Source organism: Leptopilina boulardi, unplaced genomic scaffold (assembly GCF_019393585.1).
Source record: "Leptopilina boulardi isolate dan_hultmark-lab unplaced genomic scaffold, ZJU_Lbou_2.1 LbouV2_371, whole genome shotgun sequence".
Classification (NCBI taxonomy): Eukaryota; Metazoa; Arthropoda; class Insecta; order Hymenoptera; family Figitidae; genus Leptopilina; species Leptopilina boulardi.
In genome coordinates this window covers 3,217,817-3,237,086 of record NW_026137942.1, presented here as the reverse complement: position 1 = coordinate 3,237,086, position 19,270 = coordinate 3,217,817, and the positions used below count along the sequence as shown (strand labels likewise).

The 19,270-nt window shown below is 26.7% G+C and overlaps 1 protein-coding gene across 3 annotated transcripts in view; it reads right to left on the bottom strand.

The window, feature by feature from the left end:
- Positions 1–19,270, bottom strand: part of LOC127287564 (transcription factor kayak) — a 41,370-nt gene that overhangs the window by 4,161 nt on the left and 17,939 nt on the right. For 2 of the 3 annotated variants that reach the window (XM_051314562.1, XM_051314561.1), the window contains exon 2: positions 63–461. In XM_051314562.1, coding sequence (XP_051170519.1) covers positions 63–461 — 399 coding nt within the window. Of the gene's footprint in view, positions 1–62; positions 462–6,750; positions 7,063–19,270 lie in introns of those variants that run through there. The other variant, XM_051314563.1, reaches the window with a different exon arrangement.

Genomic DNA, 19,270 nt, shown 5'->3' with positions numbered 1-19,270 from the left:
TTTCATTTATCTTGAGGAAATACAACTGTTTTTAAAATGGCAGAACAATTCTGTATACTCACTTCGAGTAAGGAGTTGGTGTGATCCATTCTTCTTTTTCGGCACCTGGCCGCCGCCATTTTGTTCCTCTCTCTGCGAACTTGTCGTCGCTCCTCTTCCTCGGGTGACATGCCAATGGTCCTGGTGGGCCTTCTGCCGCCCATGTTCCGTCTGGTTTGAGGCTGGGCCTGAGTCTGATGATCCTCGAGATTGTTGTGACTCAAAATGGTGTTGTGTGTTTGAGCTGGAGTCGGCTGTGACGGTTCCACCAGCGGTGGCACAAATCCAGCTTCTCTGCTGTGCGAGGCCGACTCGCTCGTCAACTCCAGGAAGGTCTGCTCAATGCTCCGAAGGGTCGTTGGAGTGAGTGTGGGCGTCGTTCTAGTAGGCACGCCACTGTGCAGGCCGTCCAGAGACACGAGCTGCGAACAAAAAAGAGATCACAATTATTATTTTATTTTCTACTAAAAAAAATAAAAGAAACAAATTTAAACAATTATTTATTGTGTGCGACAATTTCCACGTTTTTCCCTCTTTCATCTTTAAGGAGATAAAAATAAATGTGATTCCACGCCCGATAAGCTATCGCTCGTGTCAAACGAATCTGTCATCGCTAAAATTACCACATTAGACATTTTTTTCTTTCAATTTTGTTAAAAAATAATTAACAATGTATTTTGAACAATAAATGTTGGATTATTTTCTAAATATCTTTTTCCAAAAATGAACACACATTAGATTACTTTTATCAAATTTAAATGAAAATTTTTTTTAATTAAACACTTGTTGAATTTTTTTTTTCCATAAAAGGTAAAGCAAACTAGTTTACTATATAAAGGTACACGATATATGTATATTGACGCCAGGTAAAGTAAATAACATCAGGTCGACGTCAGCCGGCCGGTATTGTGCACAAGTGTCATCGCTAAAATTACTGAGTACCACTCGAATACCAATTTAATCGGGAAGTCCGCCCACTCACAGTCGGCTCAGCCCCCAAAACAATAAAAGTTTCATGTCTGTCTTTCAACTTGTGTGTTGTACTTTCTCTTTTCTGGATGAAACAAAACTGAGTTTTTTAATAATTTTTTTTTGAGAAAATATTTTTTTAACTAATTACTATTTTTAAATAACAGAAGAATTTTTAAAGCGGCATTTAACGGTGAAAATATTTTTGTTTTAAAAGGAAATTTAGTAATAAATATTTTAATCGAAAGAGAAAAGAAAAATTGAATTGAAATAATTCTTTACGATTTAGTCAATTCGGCAGCTCACCTTGCTCTCAATGTATTGTAAAACGTAACTTTCCGATAGACGTGACGGGACTTGTCAAAGCCTATTTCGACAAGTCTAAACGCGTTATATATATATGATGACGAGAAGGATAAACGACCATAATTCTCTTATTTCTTAAAGCGGACTCAGTTTTTCTTATCTCTGATTAGGATCAACAATTTTAAGAAAATACCACAAACACAATATTGAAAAGTATATATTTACTTTTCCAAGGTTTTACCTGAATAGACAAAATTTCTCTTTCCAAATCATACATCTCAAAATTTTCTTTTTATTAGTCAAATATAAAAAAAAAAATTGTTTTTCACTATCGACAAGTGTGGCCCGTGGAAAGGAAATATGACGAAGCTGAAGTACGCAACGTTTATGATAAACAATTTTTTAAAGAAATAATTTTTTAAAATGAAAAATTCGATAATTTTTTGCCTAAAAAATATTTCTTATAGTTTTCATTAATCAACAAATTATAAAAAAATATTTTTTTTTTTGACAAAAAATTATAGAATTTTTCATTTTAAAAAATTCTTTAAAAATCGTTTATCATAAACGTTGTGTACTTCAGCTTCGTAAATATGAGAATGTTTTTCTAAATTCTAATTCTTTTATATAGTCTTTTAGGAGTGTATTTCGAAATATTTTTGACAAACAAAATTTTAATTCTTGTTAATAATCCAAAAATTAAAATTACTATATTGAAAATTTTATATTATAAGATTTAAGGAGGAAACATCATCTCAAAACTGAGTAATTGTTTTTTTAACAATTTAACGCAAATAAAATTATAATTAATAAAATTAATTGCAATCAATTTTAGAATATTTTGTTATAAATATTGCAGAAAAACGATGTTGATTCAAAATCGTTTTTTAAATAATTATTTTTTTAACATGTTAATATTTTTTTCTTTGAGCTCAGACAAATATCACAATTTTTATCTAAATTTCAGGGTGTCTACTAAAAATCTGAATTAAAATTCCAGGACTTTTTCAGGACTTTCCAGGACAAATTTCTTATTTTTCCAGGACATTAAATTGGATGACCTTAAGGAATAAAAAATTTTTTAGTTTAACTATTGTTTTCAGAAATTATTAAAAAATTAATTAATTACTTAAGTAAATTTTCATTTTACTTATTTAATGAATTTTTTTTTAAATTGATTGACAAAATTATAAATTTTTGAAAATTTAAAAGCAAAATATAAAAAATTCAAGGACAAAAATTAAAATTCCAGGACTTTCAAGGACATTCCAGGACATTTTCAGGGCTTCCAGGACTTCCAGGACTAGTAGACACCCTGAATTTTAATAAACAAGGGCTTATTTTATTCAGTAAGACATTCTCTACAACCGCTTATATTTTTATATTATTAAAAGTAAGTTGTTAAAAAATTATAAACAATTGAAATTTTATTTAGTAAATAATTTTTTTGCAACTTACTTTTAACAATATTAAAATATAAGCGATCGTAGAATTGATTTCACCGGAATAAAATATAAGCCCTTGTTTATTAAAATTAGATTTTGTCTGAGCAGAAAAAAAATGGAATGTTAAAAAATAATTATTTAAAAAAAGATTTTGAATAAACATCGTTTTTCTGTAATTAACAAGATCTTCTAAAATTGGTTGCAATTCATTTTAATCATAATTTTCTTTGCGTTAAATTGTTAAAAAAAAAACAATTTCTCAATTCGTGTACCATTCCTTCTTAATATTTTTATTTACAATATTGAAATAAACCACATATTAATTTTAAATGGAAAAATTTTAAAGCTTACAATTGTTAAATTATAACATTAATAATAATAATAATAATAATAATAATAATAATAATAATAATAATTAATTCATGATTTTGTAATCCAAAAAGTATAATAAAAATAGTGTAATGTTTGTACCTTCTAATAATTAAATTTTAAAAAATTATTCGATAATATTTAAAAGTTTAAGAAGTAAATAATTTATTCCTCTAATGAAAAACAATGTAATATTAAATTGGACAATTGAGAAATTATTGTTGTTACATACAAAAAATAAATATAATTAATTTTTATAAATTTTTCAACGGTTAATGAATAATGAATTTGTTTCTTTGTTCCATTTGTAATAAATAAATTTTTATGAATTAAAAAAAAATAAACATGTTCTTATAGTTTTTTAGAATAAATGGTCATTTTGATAAGTGGTATAATTATGACAATTACAGGTTCGATTAAATAATCATTATCTAAAACGTCATGACATACGAATGAATGTAAGGATAAATAATAATAACATTAATATAATTATTTATCATATTCGCCGCGACTTATCAAATTAATCTTTATGTCGATGAAAAAAGAACATTAAAATTAGCCACTTTCTAAGAATACTAAGAACCATATCTGTTTGTACGTGATGTATTAAATTTTCATATTAAGTTGTAAGAAATAGAAAGATTATATTATAATTTAAAGATTTAAGATATTTTCAAAAATTAATTAATTTTGAATTTTTATTTTTTTCTTATTTAACAGAATTTCTTTTAAAACAAATTTTTACTATACAGAATTTTTAGGTACCGAATATTTATTTGGCAGATTTTTTATTTTACAGAATTTCTCTTTATAAAATTTTTTATTTCGCAGAATTCTAATTTAACTGTATTTTAATTTAGCGTAATTCTCATTTAACAGAATTCAAATTTATACAAATTTTTAAATATTAATAATTTTTAATTCACCGAATTTTCATTTGTTTCAATTTTTATTTGTACGAATTGTTAAAGTTTACAAACAACGACTTTTAATTTAACGGAATTCTTATTCAATCGATTTTTATGTGATTCGAATTTTTGAAATGACAGAAATTACAATTTTTAATTAATGGAATTTTTAAGACGCCGTATTTTCATTTGTCCGCAATTACAACTGGACGAACAAACAATCGATAGAAAGAATTTGGCGCAATTTTTAAAAATGACCAATTAGAAATTATCAAGAAAAAATTGTGATTGGTCAATTTCAAAAATTGCGCCCAATTCTTTCTGTCGATTGTTTGTTTGGCCATTTGTAATTTCGGACAAATGAAAATTCGGCGTCTTAAAAATTCTATCAATTTAAAATTCATATAAATAAAAATTCAAATCACATAAAATTTGATTGAATGAAAACTACAATGTCCACGTGTTTTTATAGTTTCCGATTGTGAGTCATCTGTAGAAAAATAAAATCAAAGTATCTTAAGGCAAATAATTGTGACTGCAAATATAAAAATAAAATTTGTTGTATTTAGTGGCAAAAAGCGATATTTTGTTCTCTCTCTCTCTCTCTTTCTCTCTCTGGGAAGATGATTTTTTTTTCTCCACCGCTTATCTGGCATGTACACGTCTTCCGTTTCGCAATGCATGCCATGCCTACGTATTTTTTCCCCTTCAGCTATACACAGAGACAAGTACATATAATCAGTGAGAGCGTAGAGTGAGCGAGAGAGAAGAGAGCGTTCTGCCATGTGCGAAACGCGAACACGGTCTCCGCAATTCTATAAATAAATGCATTTGATGCTCTAATCTGCCTTGGGTTTCCACTGCACACACCAGACAAAGAATTACACAAAAGGAATAAAGCAATCAAGAAAAACTATTCAACAAATATATATATACATATAATTATTCTACCTTCTTGTTGCAATGTTGAGGGAAAATTCATAATTATATACTTCGAAACTCAATGGAAACTTCAAGTTCTTGAATTAGCTGTCCCAATTTTACTTTCATCCATCTATTTCAACACCTCTCGCTGTTCTGAATTTTCAATTAGGCTCATTTTTCATTTCACCCCCCACACACGTTTTCAAAAAAAAAAAAAAAACTATATTTTTTCGTTAATTACAAATAGCATAATCAGAATATTATTATAAATCCAATTAAACAAAAGATTTCAGAATAGATTTTGCTCCGGAAATAGTATTCTTTACTACATATTTCCGGAGCAAAAGTTGCCAAAAATTCCCAACAGTTTAGGATTTAAAGTAAAAGTTACTTTATTTTTGTTATCAATTTTTCTAAGCAATTTGTATGAAAAACCTGTACGAACGTGTTTTAAGAACATAAGTGAACAATTCTATACCACAAACAGAAATTTAATGAAATTATATTTCGAAATTATTATGATTTATTAAGTAATTTTCTTATTAAAAAAATTGCTATTTGAAAAACTCTGTGATAACAAGTTCGCTGTGGTGAAATAATTTAATTCGTAAATTACACAGAACCACAAAAAAAAACGAACTTTTTTCCAAGGCAAACCGGAATATGATTTTCCGACGTATTTTGATGCGCTGAACACGAATCTTTGATTCATTACGTCAGGATTTTTTTTAACCTCAAAAAACATGTCTAATCAAACAAGTAACTCAAAATTCTTGTGGGCTTGGGTTCTAGGGTTTTTTTTTTGGATTGCTGATTACGAGTTTGATTTCAGATTTTCAAAATTGAAAATGGCGGATAAGTTTTTAAAAAAATTATTAAATTTTCATGCAACTCAGTATCTAAGGGTTTTTGGGGTCGCTGATCACGAATCCGATGTCAGATTTAAAATATTCAAAATGGCGGATCCATTATGGAAGACAATTAAAAAAATGCATCCGCCATTTTGAATTTTTAAAATCTGACATCGGATTCGTGATCAGCGACCCCAAAAACCTCTAGAATCCAAGTCCACAAGAATTTTGAGTTAATTGTTTGATTAGACATGTTTTTTGAGGTTAGAATAAAATCCCGACGTGATGGAGCAAACCGCACTTCAGATTCGTGTTCAGTGCATCAAAATACGTCAGAAAATCATATTCCGGTTTGCTATGGAAAAAGTTCGATTTTTTTGTGTTATACTATGTTATCTAGCAAATTATTTTAAAATTGACTTAATTCTAATTTTGTCTCAATTCCAAATATTGAAAAGCTTGAAAGTCTTTAAGTTAAAAAAATAATGTTAACTCTGTGAAATTCTGAGGAATTTGAAAAAAAAAATATTTATAACATTCTACCTTTCGATAAATATATATAATAAGCCGAATTCTATTCACACAAATTTGAACATAAATATAGTAAAAATGTTTAGCACACATTTCTGAGTCATCAAACATGATCAAAACTATATTCATCCTCGAATTCGTTTTTGTTAAAAATATATTATGCGTATTTTTAACAATGAGTTGCAAACAAAAATTTCATTTGACGATGAAGCAATAGTTGTAAAGAAGGTTTATTTCATCATTTCCTTAGAAAAGTTTAGAAAATTTTGAGTCTTCACGTTCTGAATTTTAACCGCACTAAATTATAATGAATTTCGACATAAAGTATAAGCTTCATGGGACAGTACAAGGAGTCGAATTTCCATTTATCAACATTTGTTTTTAAGGCAATATTTTACAGTATAGTACCTGATGCTGATAAAATAGCTCTTGAGCAATTATATTAGCGACGTCAACCGGATCCAAAGTAGAAGTAGCCATTTTTCTTTACAAATCCTTGTATCGGTGAGTGAGGAAGATTCGTTGTTATTAATCGCACGATAGATAAAATAAAACTATAGGGATCCCGTTTTTATAGAAATTAAAAAAAAAAAATTATATGAAAATTGGACTTTAAATATTATTATTTATTCGTTCGTAGGAATCATTCGTCGTCGCAAACGGCGACGTCGAAAGTCGTCAGTGTCTCTGGCAAGTGCCTCTCTAACACTGAATTTCAATTGTCGCTCGTAAAGGTGGCCAATCCCTGTCTAACATTGCCAAAAATAACGTTTCAATTTTCGGCGTACGCATCGCAAACAAATAAAATAGAAAGAAAGAGACAGTGAATTTTTGTTACCGCAATACTCGCCAAAAAAATACTTTTTTATTTAATTTAATTTTTAGAATATTTTAGAAAATATTTACTCATCGTGGGATGCATGGATTTTTATCATTTTTTGAAAGAGAGACTAATGAGAAATCATACTTGAAATAAATGGTCAAAATTTGAGGTACATTATCCTGTAAAAATCAATTAGTTAAAATTTTCATTTGCAAGAATTTTATTAGAAATTTATTTATCATTAAAACGAATTTTTACTTAACAGAATTTTTAGGCGCATGAATATCCTATAAAAATCATTAAATAGAATTTTCAATTATATGAATTTCATTTGACAGAATTTCTTTTTAGACGAATTTTCATTTTTCAAATTGGCATTTGAGTTACTCTCTTTGTAAACGAAATTTTAATTTAACATAATTTTTAGGTGCCGAATTTTTATTTAACATTGATTCAAAAGCATATGCTTTAGAAATGCACCTTTGGCAGAAATGCTGTTGATTCAATAGAATATTTTTCTCAGTGTATAAATAAAAATTCGATTCGATAAATTAAAAATTCTGACATTAAACAATTCGAACAAAGAAAATTCTGTTGAATGAGAATTCTGATAAATTTAAATTGTGTTAAATTATAATTCTTTTAAACCAAAGGTGGATAAAAAGAAATTCGTTAAAATAAAAATTATGTCAAATAAAAATTCGATACCTAAAAATTATGTTAAATAAAATTTCGTTTACAAAGAAAGTAACTCCATTACTAATTTGAAAAATTAAAATTCGTCCAAAAAGAAATTCTCTCAAATGAAATTCATACAAATGAAAATTCTAGCTAATTTAACAGAATTTCTCTTTAATCCAACTTCTTATTTCGCAGAATTCTAATTTAATCGAATTTTAATTTAGCATAATTCTCATTTAACAGAATATAAAGTGATATGAAAAATTTTAAATGTCAGAATTTCCAATTCACTGGCGAATCTTCATTTATCCAAATTTTTATTTACACAAATCGTTATTTGATAAAAATTTTTAAAAACGCGACGAATCTTCATTTCTCCAAAATTGAAAATAACCAAATAAAAAATCGACGAATAATTTGGGCGCGATTTTTAAAATTAACCAATCAGAAATTATCAATAAAATCGTTATTGGTAAACCTTAATAATTCGTAAAAGAAAAAATTCAAACCAATGAAAATTCAGTGAATTTAGAAATTTTGCTATTTAAAAATTCGAATAACTTTAAATTCTGTTAAATGAGAATAATTACACTAAATTAAAGAAATTATAGAAATTATAGAATTCTGCGAAATAAAAAGTTGTGTAAAGAGAAATTTTGTAAAATAAAAAATCTGATAAAAATTCGGTAAAGTAACAATTTGTTTGAAAAACAAATTCTGTCAAATTCCAATTCGAAAAATGAATTTTGGTTTAAATAATAATTATATCTAACAAAATTTTTGAAAATAAAAATTCTAACTAATCATTTTTATAGAATAATCATGCGCCGTCAAAATTTAAGTATAAACATTGTAAGTCTTTTAAAAAATTAAAGTATTTTATATATAATTCAAATTGTTTACAAATCTTGATTTTCAAAACATAATGCGTCATCAAATATTTTGTAATACCTTCAGTAAAAAAATACTAAATTTTTTTACAATAAACTGTTTATTTTATATTTTATAAGTTTCCGTCAAAATATCTAATCTGAAGGTATCTCTATTCTCGTCATTACACAGGGTGTTCAAAAAGTATGAAAACATGCAAATATCTCGAAAAGTATACGCAATTTCGTGATACTTCTTCTTTTTTCACTGTTGGGTTTCAGGCCCAATTTTTTAGGTTCAAAAAATGTAGATTTTTAGTTGGGAACAACTTTTGTGTTGAAGTATCCATACTTTTTGAACAACCTGTATAAAATAATTAATTTAAAATCACTGATGGTATTTGAAACTTTCAAGAAAATTAAATAAAATATGAATAATATAATTTTTCTTTTATTTTTTGCTAATGGCCGCAAAGAGTGAAAAATTGACACCTAGAAATATATTACATAAAAACTCTTTCGATTCACAATGACTCAAAATTAGAGCAAAGGACAATGAAATTATAAACAGTTTAGTTATATTATTAATCCCAAAATTAGAAGTTAGAAGTAGAAATTTTTGCTTGTTGATAAAATGATACAAAGACTACGTGACAACGTCGCAACTACAATTGACTGGAAAACTGAGTACTGCAAAAAGTCAGCTGTTCACACAAGCATACGCAGTGTTGCCACATCTCTCGGCGCTACGCTACGTTCTTTAATGTATTATTGTTTTCCATGAAAAATTTTATTATTTACCTAATGATTTTTTACGTTTCAACACGAATATACTCTACACATAAATAATTTTAAATTTAATAATAAAATTTACTTCCTACACGATGTAATTACGAATTAAAAATTCTATATAAGCCAACTTTGGGGTATTCGCTTACCATTAAAATGAAAAAAACTATTTATTATTTAAAAAATAAAAATTTCAAGAATAAAAAATTTCTACATTTCCCAGAGAATTCTGAAAAACGTAAGATATCTTTTTCTAGATAGGAAGCTTGCGATATTTTACTTCAACATCTGAAAATTCCAATGTCATCAACAATTTAATTTTTGTAAATTAAAAAAAAAAATATTTATAATTATATCATTGGGAAATTTGTAATTAAATATTTTGTTAGAAATTTAATAAGCATGATAAGACAATGAGAAGAGACGAGCAACACAAGATGATCATTTTTAAAAGCACACTATCTGACTCGACACAGAACATGAGTGTATATGATTACAATAAACAATCTATGTTTTTTCAGCCGCGACTATCATGGAATTTTTAAACAAGGTACACGTAGAAAATAAACGAAAATTAAACATTCCATTGGAAAAATACACAATAAGAAGAACATTAAAATTTTTCTTATAAAATCCTATCATACATATATACATATTACATGTGGTTATTAAACAGAAAATATATCTATGCTTTGAACAATTAAAAAAAATGTTATTATAAAAATTGAAGGTCAATGTAAAATTATTTAAATAATCCTAAATTAAAAATCATATCAAGTTCCTTCATAAAATATTTGAACAAGTAAATTTATAATACTCCTTTAATTTGAGAAAATTAAATTTTACTTGAAACAAAATTTTTGAAAAACAACATAATCTCAAGGTGATATCTAAATACAACTATTTAATGAATATTATTATAAACGCATTTTCATTATACTTTTCAAATAGTAAACAAGTGTAGGTTTTTTTTTATTTACTATATTTTCAAATCCGTTTGTTTGCATGGACAAATTTTTTATTTTTTAAATTAAATCGATTAAAATAGCCTAAGTTCTGTTAAATAGAAATTCTTTTAAATCGAATTTTATTTAAATGTACATTCTTCGATATGAAAATTTCGCATAATATAAAATCCAATTTATACAATTTTACAAAATAGAAATTCGATAATTTAAGATTCGACGCCATAAAAATTTTTATAAGTTAAATGTGGGTATTAGCATTAGATAATAAATTATTTCGAATTAATGAATAATTTACTTCATTTGAAGTTGAATCGATAAAATAAAATTGTATCAAATAATTTTTATTTATATTAAAAAACCAAATATTTCACTGAAAAAAATTAATTAATTGTTCCAAGTTTAAAAAATCATTTATTAGTTTCAATAAATAGTAGTAAATAATTATTTACTTAATGAATATAAAATATATCATATGCTTAATAATTGAGTGTAAAGGCCAACTTTTTAATTTGCATTTGCTTTGGGAAAAAAGTAAAAAAAAATTTAAATTAATACCTAGTGACTTTAATTTATTTTTAAAAAAATGCCAGAAAATTAAAGAAATTCCCTGACTTTTCCCTGATCGTTATAGACACCGTCTTATTTTTTAAGATTATTTTTTATGAAAATTTTTTTATGTACATTTAACTTTGTTTTTTTAAAAATTGTATGCTTTACATTGAAACTATATACTTGATTCATATATACCTATATAAAGTTGACATTTTACTTAAATATTTAGAAAGAATAACTTTTTTCATTGTTTTAAAATAATTAGGTACTATATTATAATTTTTTTAGTATAAATTTTTTCCTGTTAAAATTTTAATTAATTCTTTACACACTTTTATTTCTTGCACTAAAACAAATCGATTGACCTTATATGAAGTAAACAATTTAGGTGAATTTACAAAATTAATCCCAGTTTTCAAATTAAAAAAATGCATCATTTTTTAATAAATACTTTGTTTAAATTTTTCTTGATGCATAAAAGAATTGTATTTCTTTTAACAATAAGCATTAATTGCTGTATTAAGGGTGTTGGAGCCATGTCCAAAAATTGACAATTATTTTAAGTTTACCCTAAATTTGACGTAAAAAATGTGTTCTTTTGTAAATGAAAACTAAAGTTACGAAGTGATATTTTAAAAAATATATTGCTAAAAAATAGGAAAAATTAATTGTAGTAATGTTACTAGCTAGTAATGTGGCACTCTCCCATGTTGACATATAATATGTAAATGTGTGTGTAAAATAAACTCGCACCGACACAATGGAAACTGAATTTTGAATAATAGAATATTTCTTTCTGAATTTATTGTTAAATAATGGGTTTATTATACAAGTTTTCTTTTAATTTCTTTATTATTACAATTTTTTTTATTTTTTTTTTTTGAGTTTCAAAACCAATACTGTTTGCACCAAAGAAGTTCCGGACAAAGAAAGCTATCGTTTCTCAAATATATAATTCGAACGATGACCCTGACTCGCCTTAGCGAACTATACTATACGCTCTCTATGGAAACTGCGTTTTAGGCTTTACCTTTCCTCCTGATAAAGACATGAAAATTTTTAAGGATATTTTATTTTCAAATTTCAATATTATTTGATCACACTGTATTTTGTTTAATTATATATAGATCGGATAGATATTTTTTACGTCAGTATAATTTTTGCTTATTTCATTACTACAAAGTGCATACAAGTCAGTCACTGATTCGAATAGTATATATATATAATATTTCTACTAATTATTCAGTTGAAAAAAACTAATTATTGAATTAAATTAATTTTTAGGTTAGGGGCCGAATACAAACTATAATTCTTTGTTAAACACGTTGTAGATGTAACAAAAGAATTCTTATATTGATGTGTATAAAAATTAAAATTTTGCAGTGTTAAAAATTCGAGAAGTTAAGGGCTACTGAAGTTATCGTTTCGGAGTTTCAAAAATGAAGGTACTCCAAAAGTAATTAACTGTACAAATATAAATAATAATCTATTTAACTTCATCAATTCAGGCTTTTGACATAACCTCGAAAAAATCGCAAAATTTTTAAATTAAGAATAATTCTGATTTATAAGTGTTACCATGTCTATTAATTTGACTTCAAATTCGGCTTCAGCGACCCCAAAAACATAAAGTAGTCATGGTTTGACCTCGATCTCAGAAAATGAATTTTTTTTCTATGCCTGTGTAATAAATAAATAAATATAAAAACAGGACTTGAATGATAACTTTCTCGCGAGTTATCTCGTTGTTGATATCAAATGTTGCTACATTCTTCCGATGTTAGTTCACTTAAAGTGTCAAAAAATTTACTCTACAGATCAACTCCTCAGTAGAGTTAAATTTCAATCCCTGCTGCTTTTAATCTAAATAACAGAATTCCGTTGCACTGAAAAACTCTTGGGGCAGCTGCTCTCCCAATCGAAAAATTTCTATATTCAGTTAACTTCATACTCAATATTTATCATGAGTTTTTATATGAGTGAAGTTAACTGAATATAGAAATTTTTCGATTGGGAGAGCAGCTGCCCCAAAAGTTTTTCAGTGTGGAAGTTAAATTTTAATTCGTTTTTCCTATAGTATACTATATATAATTTATATTATTCTTCGTTGTTGTCTCATGTGCCCATTTATGGTATCTCTAACTCTTTTTTTTTTTAAATTCTTAGTTCAAAATAAGGATTAATATCTGGAAATGCGCCAACCTCTTATCTGCGGTTTCTCGTATTCTTCCGGTCATGTGATAATTACATTTAATGAAGAACTTAAAAGGCTTTATTGACAATGTCAAATTTTAAAAGTTGAAATTTCACGTGGGAGGTCAATGTTTCCATGCATATATGTCATTCATCTAGTTATAGTTGTTTATAAGGTAATAGATTTTCTTGAAATGTCAAATTTTGCAATTTTTATATTTCATTTGATGATATCTTTAAACTATATCATAATATTTAACAGAATTCTCGTGATTTTAGATGAGTCACGCACTCTACTTCTGTATATATACATTGCGGTTCTTTACCCTTCGCCATTTGGAAATCCCCAATTCTCTAAAATTATCTTTCACGTGTAAAACTTCACATGACAAGTTATTATCATATATTATAAATATTGTCGATTCATTTTAAAAACAAATGTCTTAAGAGGTTATGTTTCACGTTAAAGAAACTTATTTACAAAGGATATTTCTAAATTTCAGTGTCATTTGATATATACATATATAGGGGAGAGTGACAAACAGTGGGACAGTTTAAACAGTAGGACACTTTAATTTTCTGAAAAACTACTTAAGGTATCACATCGGTAAAACCGTTTTCTATAGATTTTCTTGAAAATTTTACCATATGTTCTTATTATCATTCTTGACAAATTTGCAAAATATGAAGAATTTTTGCCGTACGAAACCAGAGATATTAGCAATCAAAGTTGCTTATTTTGCATGGGAGACGGGACTAATGTATGGGGGAGAAGTACATTTTCATAAATATCATCAGAAGTTTTCTATAAATTTTTTTCAAAAACTAATGTTGAATTCACGAATAAATTTGGAACTAAAATATACAAAGAAATTTATAATTTACCGTGCCGTTTATTTGTAATTATAAATTAAAAATTTTATTTCATGACGTCATTTGCAATATATAGCACACCCGCCACTTTGATGTGGCAACATCGCAGGATGGTAACATTAGTTAGAGAGAGACAGTAGTCCACAGTAGTCAAAGCGAGACTTATAGCGACGTTGTCAAACCTCCTACTCCTTCCAATCGCTGCTAGTGTGGGATATACGTGTACGAGTGTATTTGTAGAAGTAGGTACAGTATGGGCTGAGAGTATAGGGAGTTGAGGGCGAAAGTATAATGCGGGAAGTAGTAATGCGAGCTACAAACTTTTGACTCCGATTAGTGCCGATGTGATACCTTAAAGAAACTCGACCAAAATTTAAATGTAAACCATGTTTATGACAATACACTATCTCCAAAAATTTTAGCCACTTTGATTCATTATTTACGAAGAAAATTGAAAAAAAAACTGTTTTTGACGTTCCCAGAGTAAATTTTTTCTTGAAATACAATGCTGATTTTTATATACACTGAAAAACTTTTGGGGCAGCTGCTCTCCCAATCGAAAAATTTCTATATTCAGTTAACTTCACTCATATAAAAACTCATGATAAATATTGAGTATGAAGTTAACTGAATATAGAAATTTTTCGATTGGGAGAGCAGCTGCCCCAAAAGTTTTTCAGTGTAGATAGGACAGTTTTTTTAAAAAAAGTGTAATTGTGACTTTGTTTACTCATGTTTTTAAGTATAATATCCAATAATTTAAAGTATTTTAAAATTTCACAAACAATTTTTATTTAAATAATTTCTTGCGATTGCTCAATTTAAACAGTGGGACATTAAACACTGGGACAGGCAAAAATTTAAGTTTATGAAACGTGGATTTTGGCAACACTGATTATAAGTTGTGTCAGCTATACGCATGCGCATTTATACTTACACAGCGACTAAAAATGTGATTTTTTTAATGCTAGAAAACAATAAAAAATTCAACATTTATAATTAATAATTATTACAATTATTGTTCGGCAACATTTAAAAAGTAACACTTGATAAGAGAACGACTATTCAAATTTTGCTCCATATTATTTTTAGGTTGTGACTAAATTATGACGTATGATCAGCAGTACTGTAAACGTGATAAAAAATAATAGCAATTTTTTATATGAAACTTGACATCGTATTATAAAAATGTAAAATATTATTAAATTATGAGTGTTTTGCAACATTTGTTAACGTTATTTAATGCAAAATATATATATTTACAAAGTTTGAAGCAGAATTTTGTTATTGAAATAATAATTCGGTACTTAATAATAGATGTCCCACTGTTTAACACAAACCTTCAAAACAAGAAAAATGTATCAAGTTTGAAAAACTTCGAATTTTTTTATTTAATCACAATATAATTTTAATAGAATATGTGCATTGTGTAGAAAAGAGTTCAAACTTTATGGTAATACCAAAAAGTCTTCGACAATATATAAAATTGACATTAATATGTCTTTAAAAAAAAGTGTCCCACTGTTATTGTCTCTCTTCCCAACTGAAAAAAGGGTACGGTTTTGACAACAAAAAGTTTGGTTATAGTATTTAAGCGCAACCAAAATTTAAAAAAAAACAGATTTTTGTTGTCTTAACTAAAGATTGGTTACAATGTAAAACGAAGGGTATTAATTTAATACCAAATTTAGGCACTAAATTGTCATTTGCGATTCTGTTTTGATATACCTAAAATCGGTACTATTTTAGTACATTCTTTTTACAGTGTAGGACAACCAAAATTTTGTTGCAACAGAAAACGTTTGGTTGCTTAAATACCAAACAAACGTTTAGTTGTCAAAACCAAACCCTTTTTTCAATATAAAATATATGAGATACATCAAGAACCTTTAACAATTTGCGTTAAAAGTCACTTGTTTTTGAAATATTCCATTGCATCAGAAAATTGTAATAGTATAAATTTTGATATTTAGATTATGATATGATTGGTAACTATAAAAAAACATAATTTTCCTATGATAAGGATTGATTTGACGTAATGTAAAATGTTACGCCCTCTTTCTAGTTTTGAACTTTGTAATAGGATATAGATTTCTTTACGTTTATCATCTTTCATTTCAACCATTTTTTTTCCAATGATCCATAAGTTTCAACAATATTTGACCAGTTTGATGTACTTTTTGAACACCCTGTATATAATAAACTTCAAAACTCAAACCATATGTCCGTATTTTCGTGGAAATGCTCTATCGTAAATAAACGCCTCATCTGCTAAACATTATACGAATATTGTTATCATAATTAATTTGTTATTACTATCAAGTAATATTTGTATAATATTTTGTCATTTTCATTTGTATAAATTGTACATAAAATATTTTAAATACATAATTTCTCAAAGTTATCTTTTCTTAATAACGCTAAATACTGCGGTTTCGCTAAAAACGTATTAATGTTTACTATTCAGGAATAAAGAACTGTTTCAAAATTATTTAAAAAATTATTCTGGTAAATTGCATTATTTGAAGCAATAACCAATAAAATTATTGCGATCAATCTAACATTAACTTCTAATTTAATGTTTATAGAGTTTTGTAGTGCTGCAGTAATTCGGGACGAACACAGAAAAAAACTGAACTCATTTTTTTTAACTCATCAAAATGAGTTAACAGACAACTTCACGTTACTCAAAATGAACCTGAATAGAAAAATTGTAAAAGTATAGGATATTTTCTACATTGTGATATTTTCATATTGGTAGTACTGCAAAATCTTGTAAATCATATAAAATAAATATTAAAGTAAATTATACTTTGAGAATATTTATGTCTTTGATTCTTGTGTAATAAAATTAGTGAAAATATCAAAATATTCTTCATATTTATATTTTTTTCATTACATATTCATTTTATTTTAACAATTTTTAAATTAAGCGCCTTTTGCGCTATGTGATTGGCACTAATGCAGTTGCCAATTACGTCAACAACGTCAACAAGATTCCTAACCTAAAAATTCTAATATTTAATTTCGTTAATTTGTGTAAATCAACTTTGAGAATTAAAGTTTTCTTTAGGACTATACGTTTGTTTATTAAAAACAATTAATTTATTTAATATTAATAATTATTTGTTTGTCCACGATAATTTAACATTAATCATGAACTCAAAATGAACCTAACCGCGTTCAATTTGAAACATTTCACTAAAAACTCAAAAAGAGTCAAACCAGATCAATTTTTCCTGCTACTCATTTTGAGTTCAGTTTATTTCTGTGCATGATTATCCCATAAAAATCATTAGTTAGAATTTTAATTTTCAACAATTTTATTAGATATAATTATTTTTTGGACGAATTTTTATTTTTCATATAAACATTTGACAGAATTTCTTTTTAATCAAATTTTTTACTTAAAAGAATTCTTATGTATCGAATTTATATTGTACAGAATTCTTAATAAGCCTGAATTTTTATTTGTCCGAAATTGCAAATGGCCGAACAAGCAATTGACAGAAAGATTTTGGCGCAATTTTTAAAATCCACCAATCACGATTTTCTTGCGATAACTTTTAATTGGTGAATTTTAAACATCGCACCGAAATCTTTCTGTCAATTGTTTGTTCGGCAATTTCCAATTTCGGACAAATAAAAATTCAGGCTTTTTAAGAATTCTGTATAATATAAATTCGATACATAAGAATTCTTTTAAGTAAAAAATTTGTTTAAAAAGAAATTCTGTCAAATGTTAATTCGAAAAATAAAAATGTGTCTAAAAAATAATTATATCTAATTCTTTTTCTAATTTCAAAATGAGTTTTGAATTTCAACACGCAGTTATTGGTACATGTAATCTGTTCGGTATACAATACTGATTAGCCCTAATGATAATTGTGATCAATAATATAAAAACAGTTTAAAAAATGATATCATGAAAAGAAATGTTGTGATATATTTTTAAAATAAAGATTTGGAAATTGATATAAACATGTATATAAAAATAGACATTAGGGGGTAAATTTAGAAGTTACTAAAGGGGGAGACACACACTACTCCAATATTATATGGAGAATTGAAAAAATAACTGGCAACACTGCACAGCTGAGAAGAGTCACGAACTTTCTTGACAAAGAATTCTTCACCTCTCGTTAACATGTATATTAAATAAGTATACAAATTTTAACAATATTCTACCCTTTTTACTGAATTAAAAAGGGTCGATCCTCTGACAGAAAACCATCAAAAACACGAGATTTTATTAATTCACTGTCAGAATTTCCACGTCATAAATCGATTCATATTCTTGTCAATTTACTTTTTCCAACTTTCTAAAGAATATTTTCAACAAAATAAATTTTTACAGATTTTTTAAAATTTTTGATTCCAAGAAATGTTGTTTCTAAAAAATAAAGTTATCTATCGAGAAAAATAAAGAGCTCTTTGAAATAGAAAAAGGCAGCATCTAAATACTTGGAACTCAACGAGTTACGTTATTTAATGGCAAAAGTAATAAGCAAAAAAAAAAAAAAAACTGACAATAAAGCTTCGCTTTTTCAAACACTTAATTGTGAATTAAATGTAAAGAATCGATACTTCTGACAATAATACATATAAACGACAATATTCACAAACGTAATAAAATATGTAATCAAGTCCGAATGACGCAATTAAAATTGAATTTTCGTTGGAGAAGATGCGGTAATAAATCATAGTGAGTAAAAACTAGTTGCAAATTAACAAGAATAACATCTTTAAGAAGAATTGAATATAAAAAAGAACGTTTTCAAAATTTTCAATTCAAAACGTTTATAGAAATGTCGAAAATTTGACACGAGCAGGTGTCACGCATAAAATGAATGGATATTATTATCCATCATTGAAATCGAAATAACAGTGTACCTGGAATAAGCATTTCTTGGAATTCCTATATAGAAAAGTTTAAAGAAGGAATTCGGAGGAAAAGAAAATTGATAAGAAAAGATTATTTAGAGTTACGGCGACAAATTGTAAATAAAGATTGGTTCCCTCGAATGATAATAATAATAATAATCGGTTCAAGACGTATTAGAATGGAAATAAATGTTTTGATAGAATGCGTTCTTGAAATTCCACTTTTACTACGTCTCGTTTGACCTAAATAGGAATTTCAATTACGCATATTCTTATGGCTCTTCTCCTCTCGGACT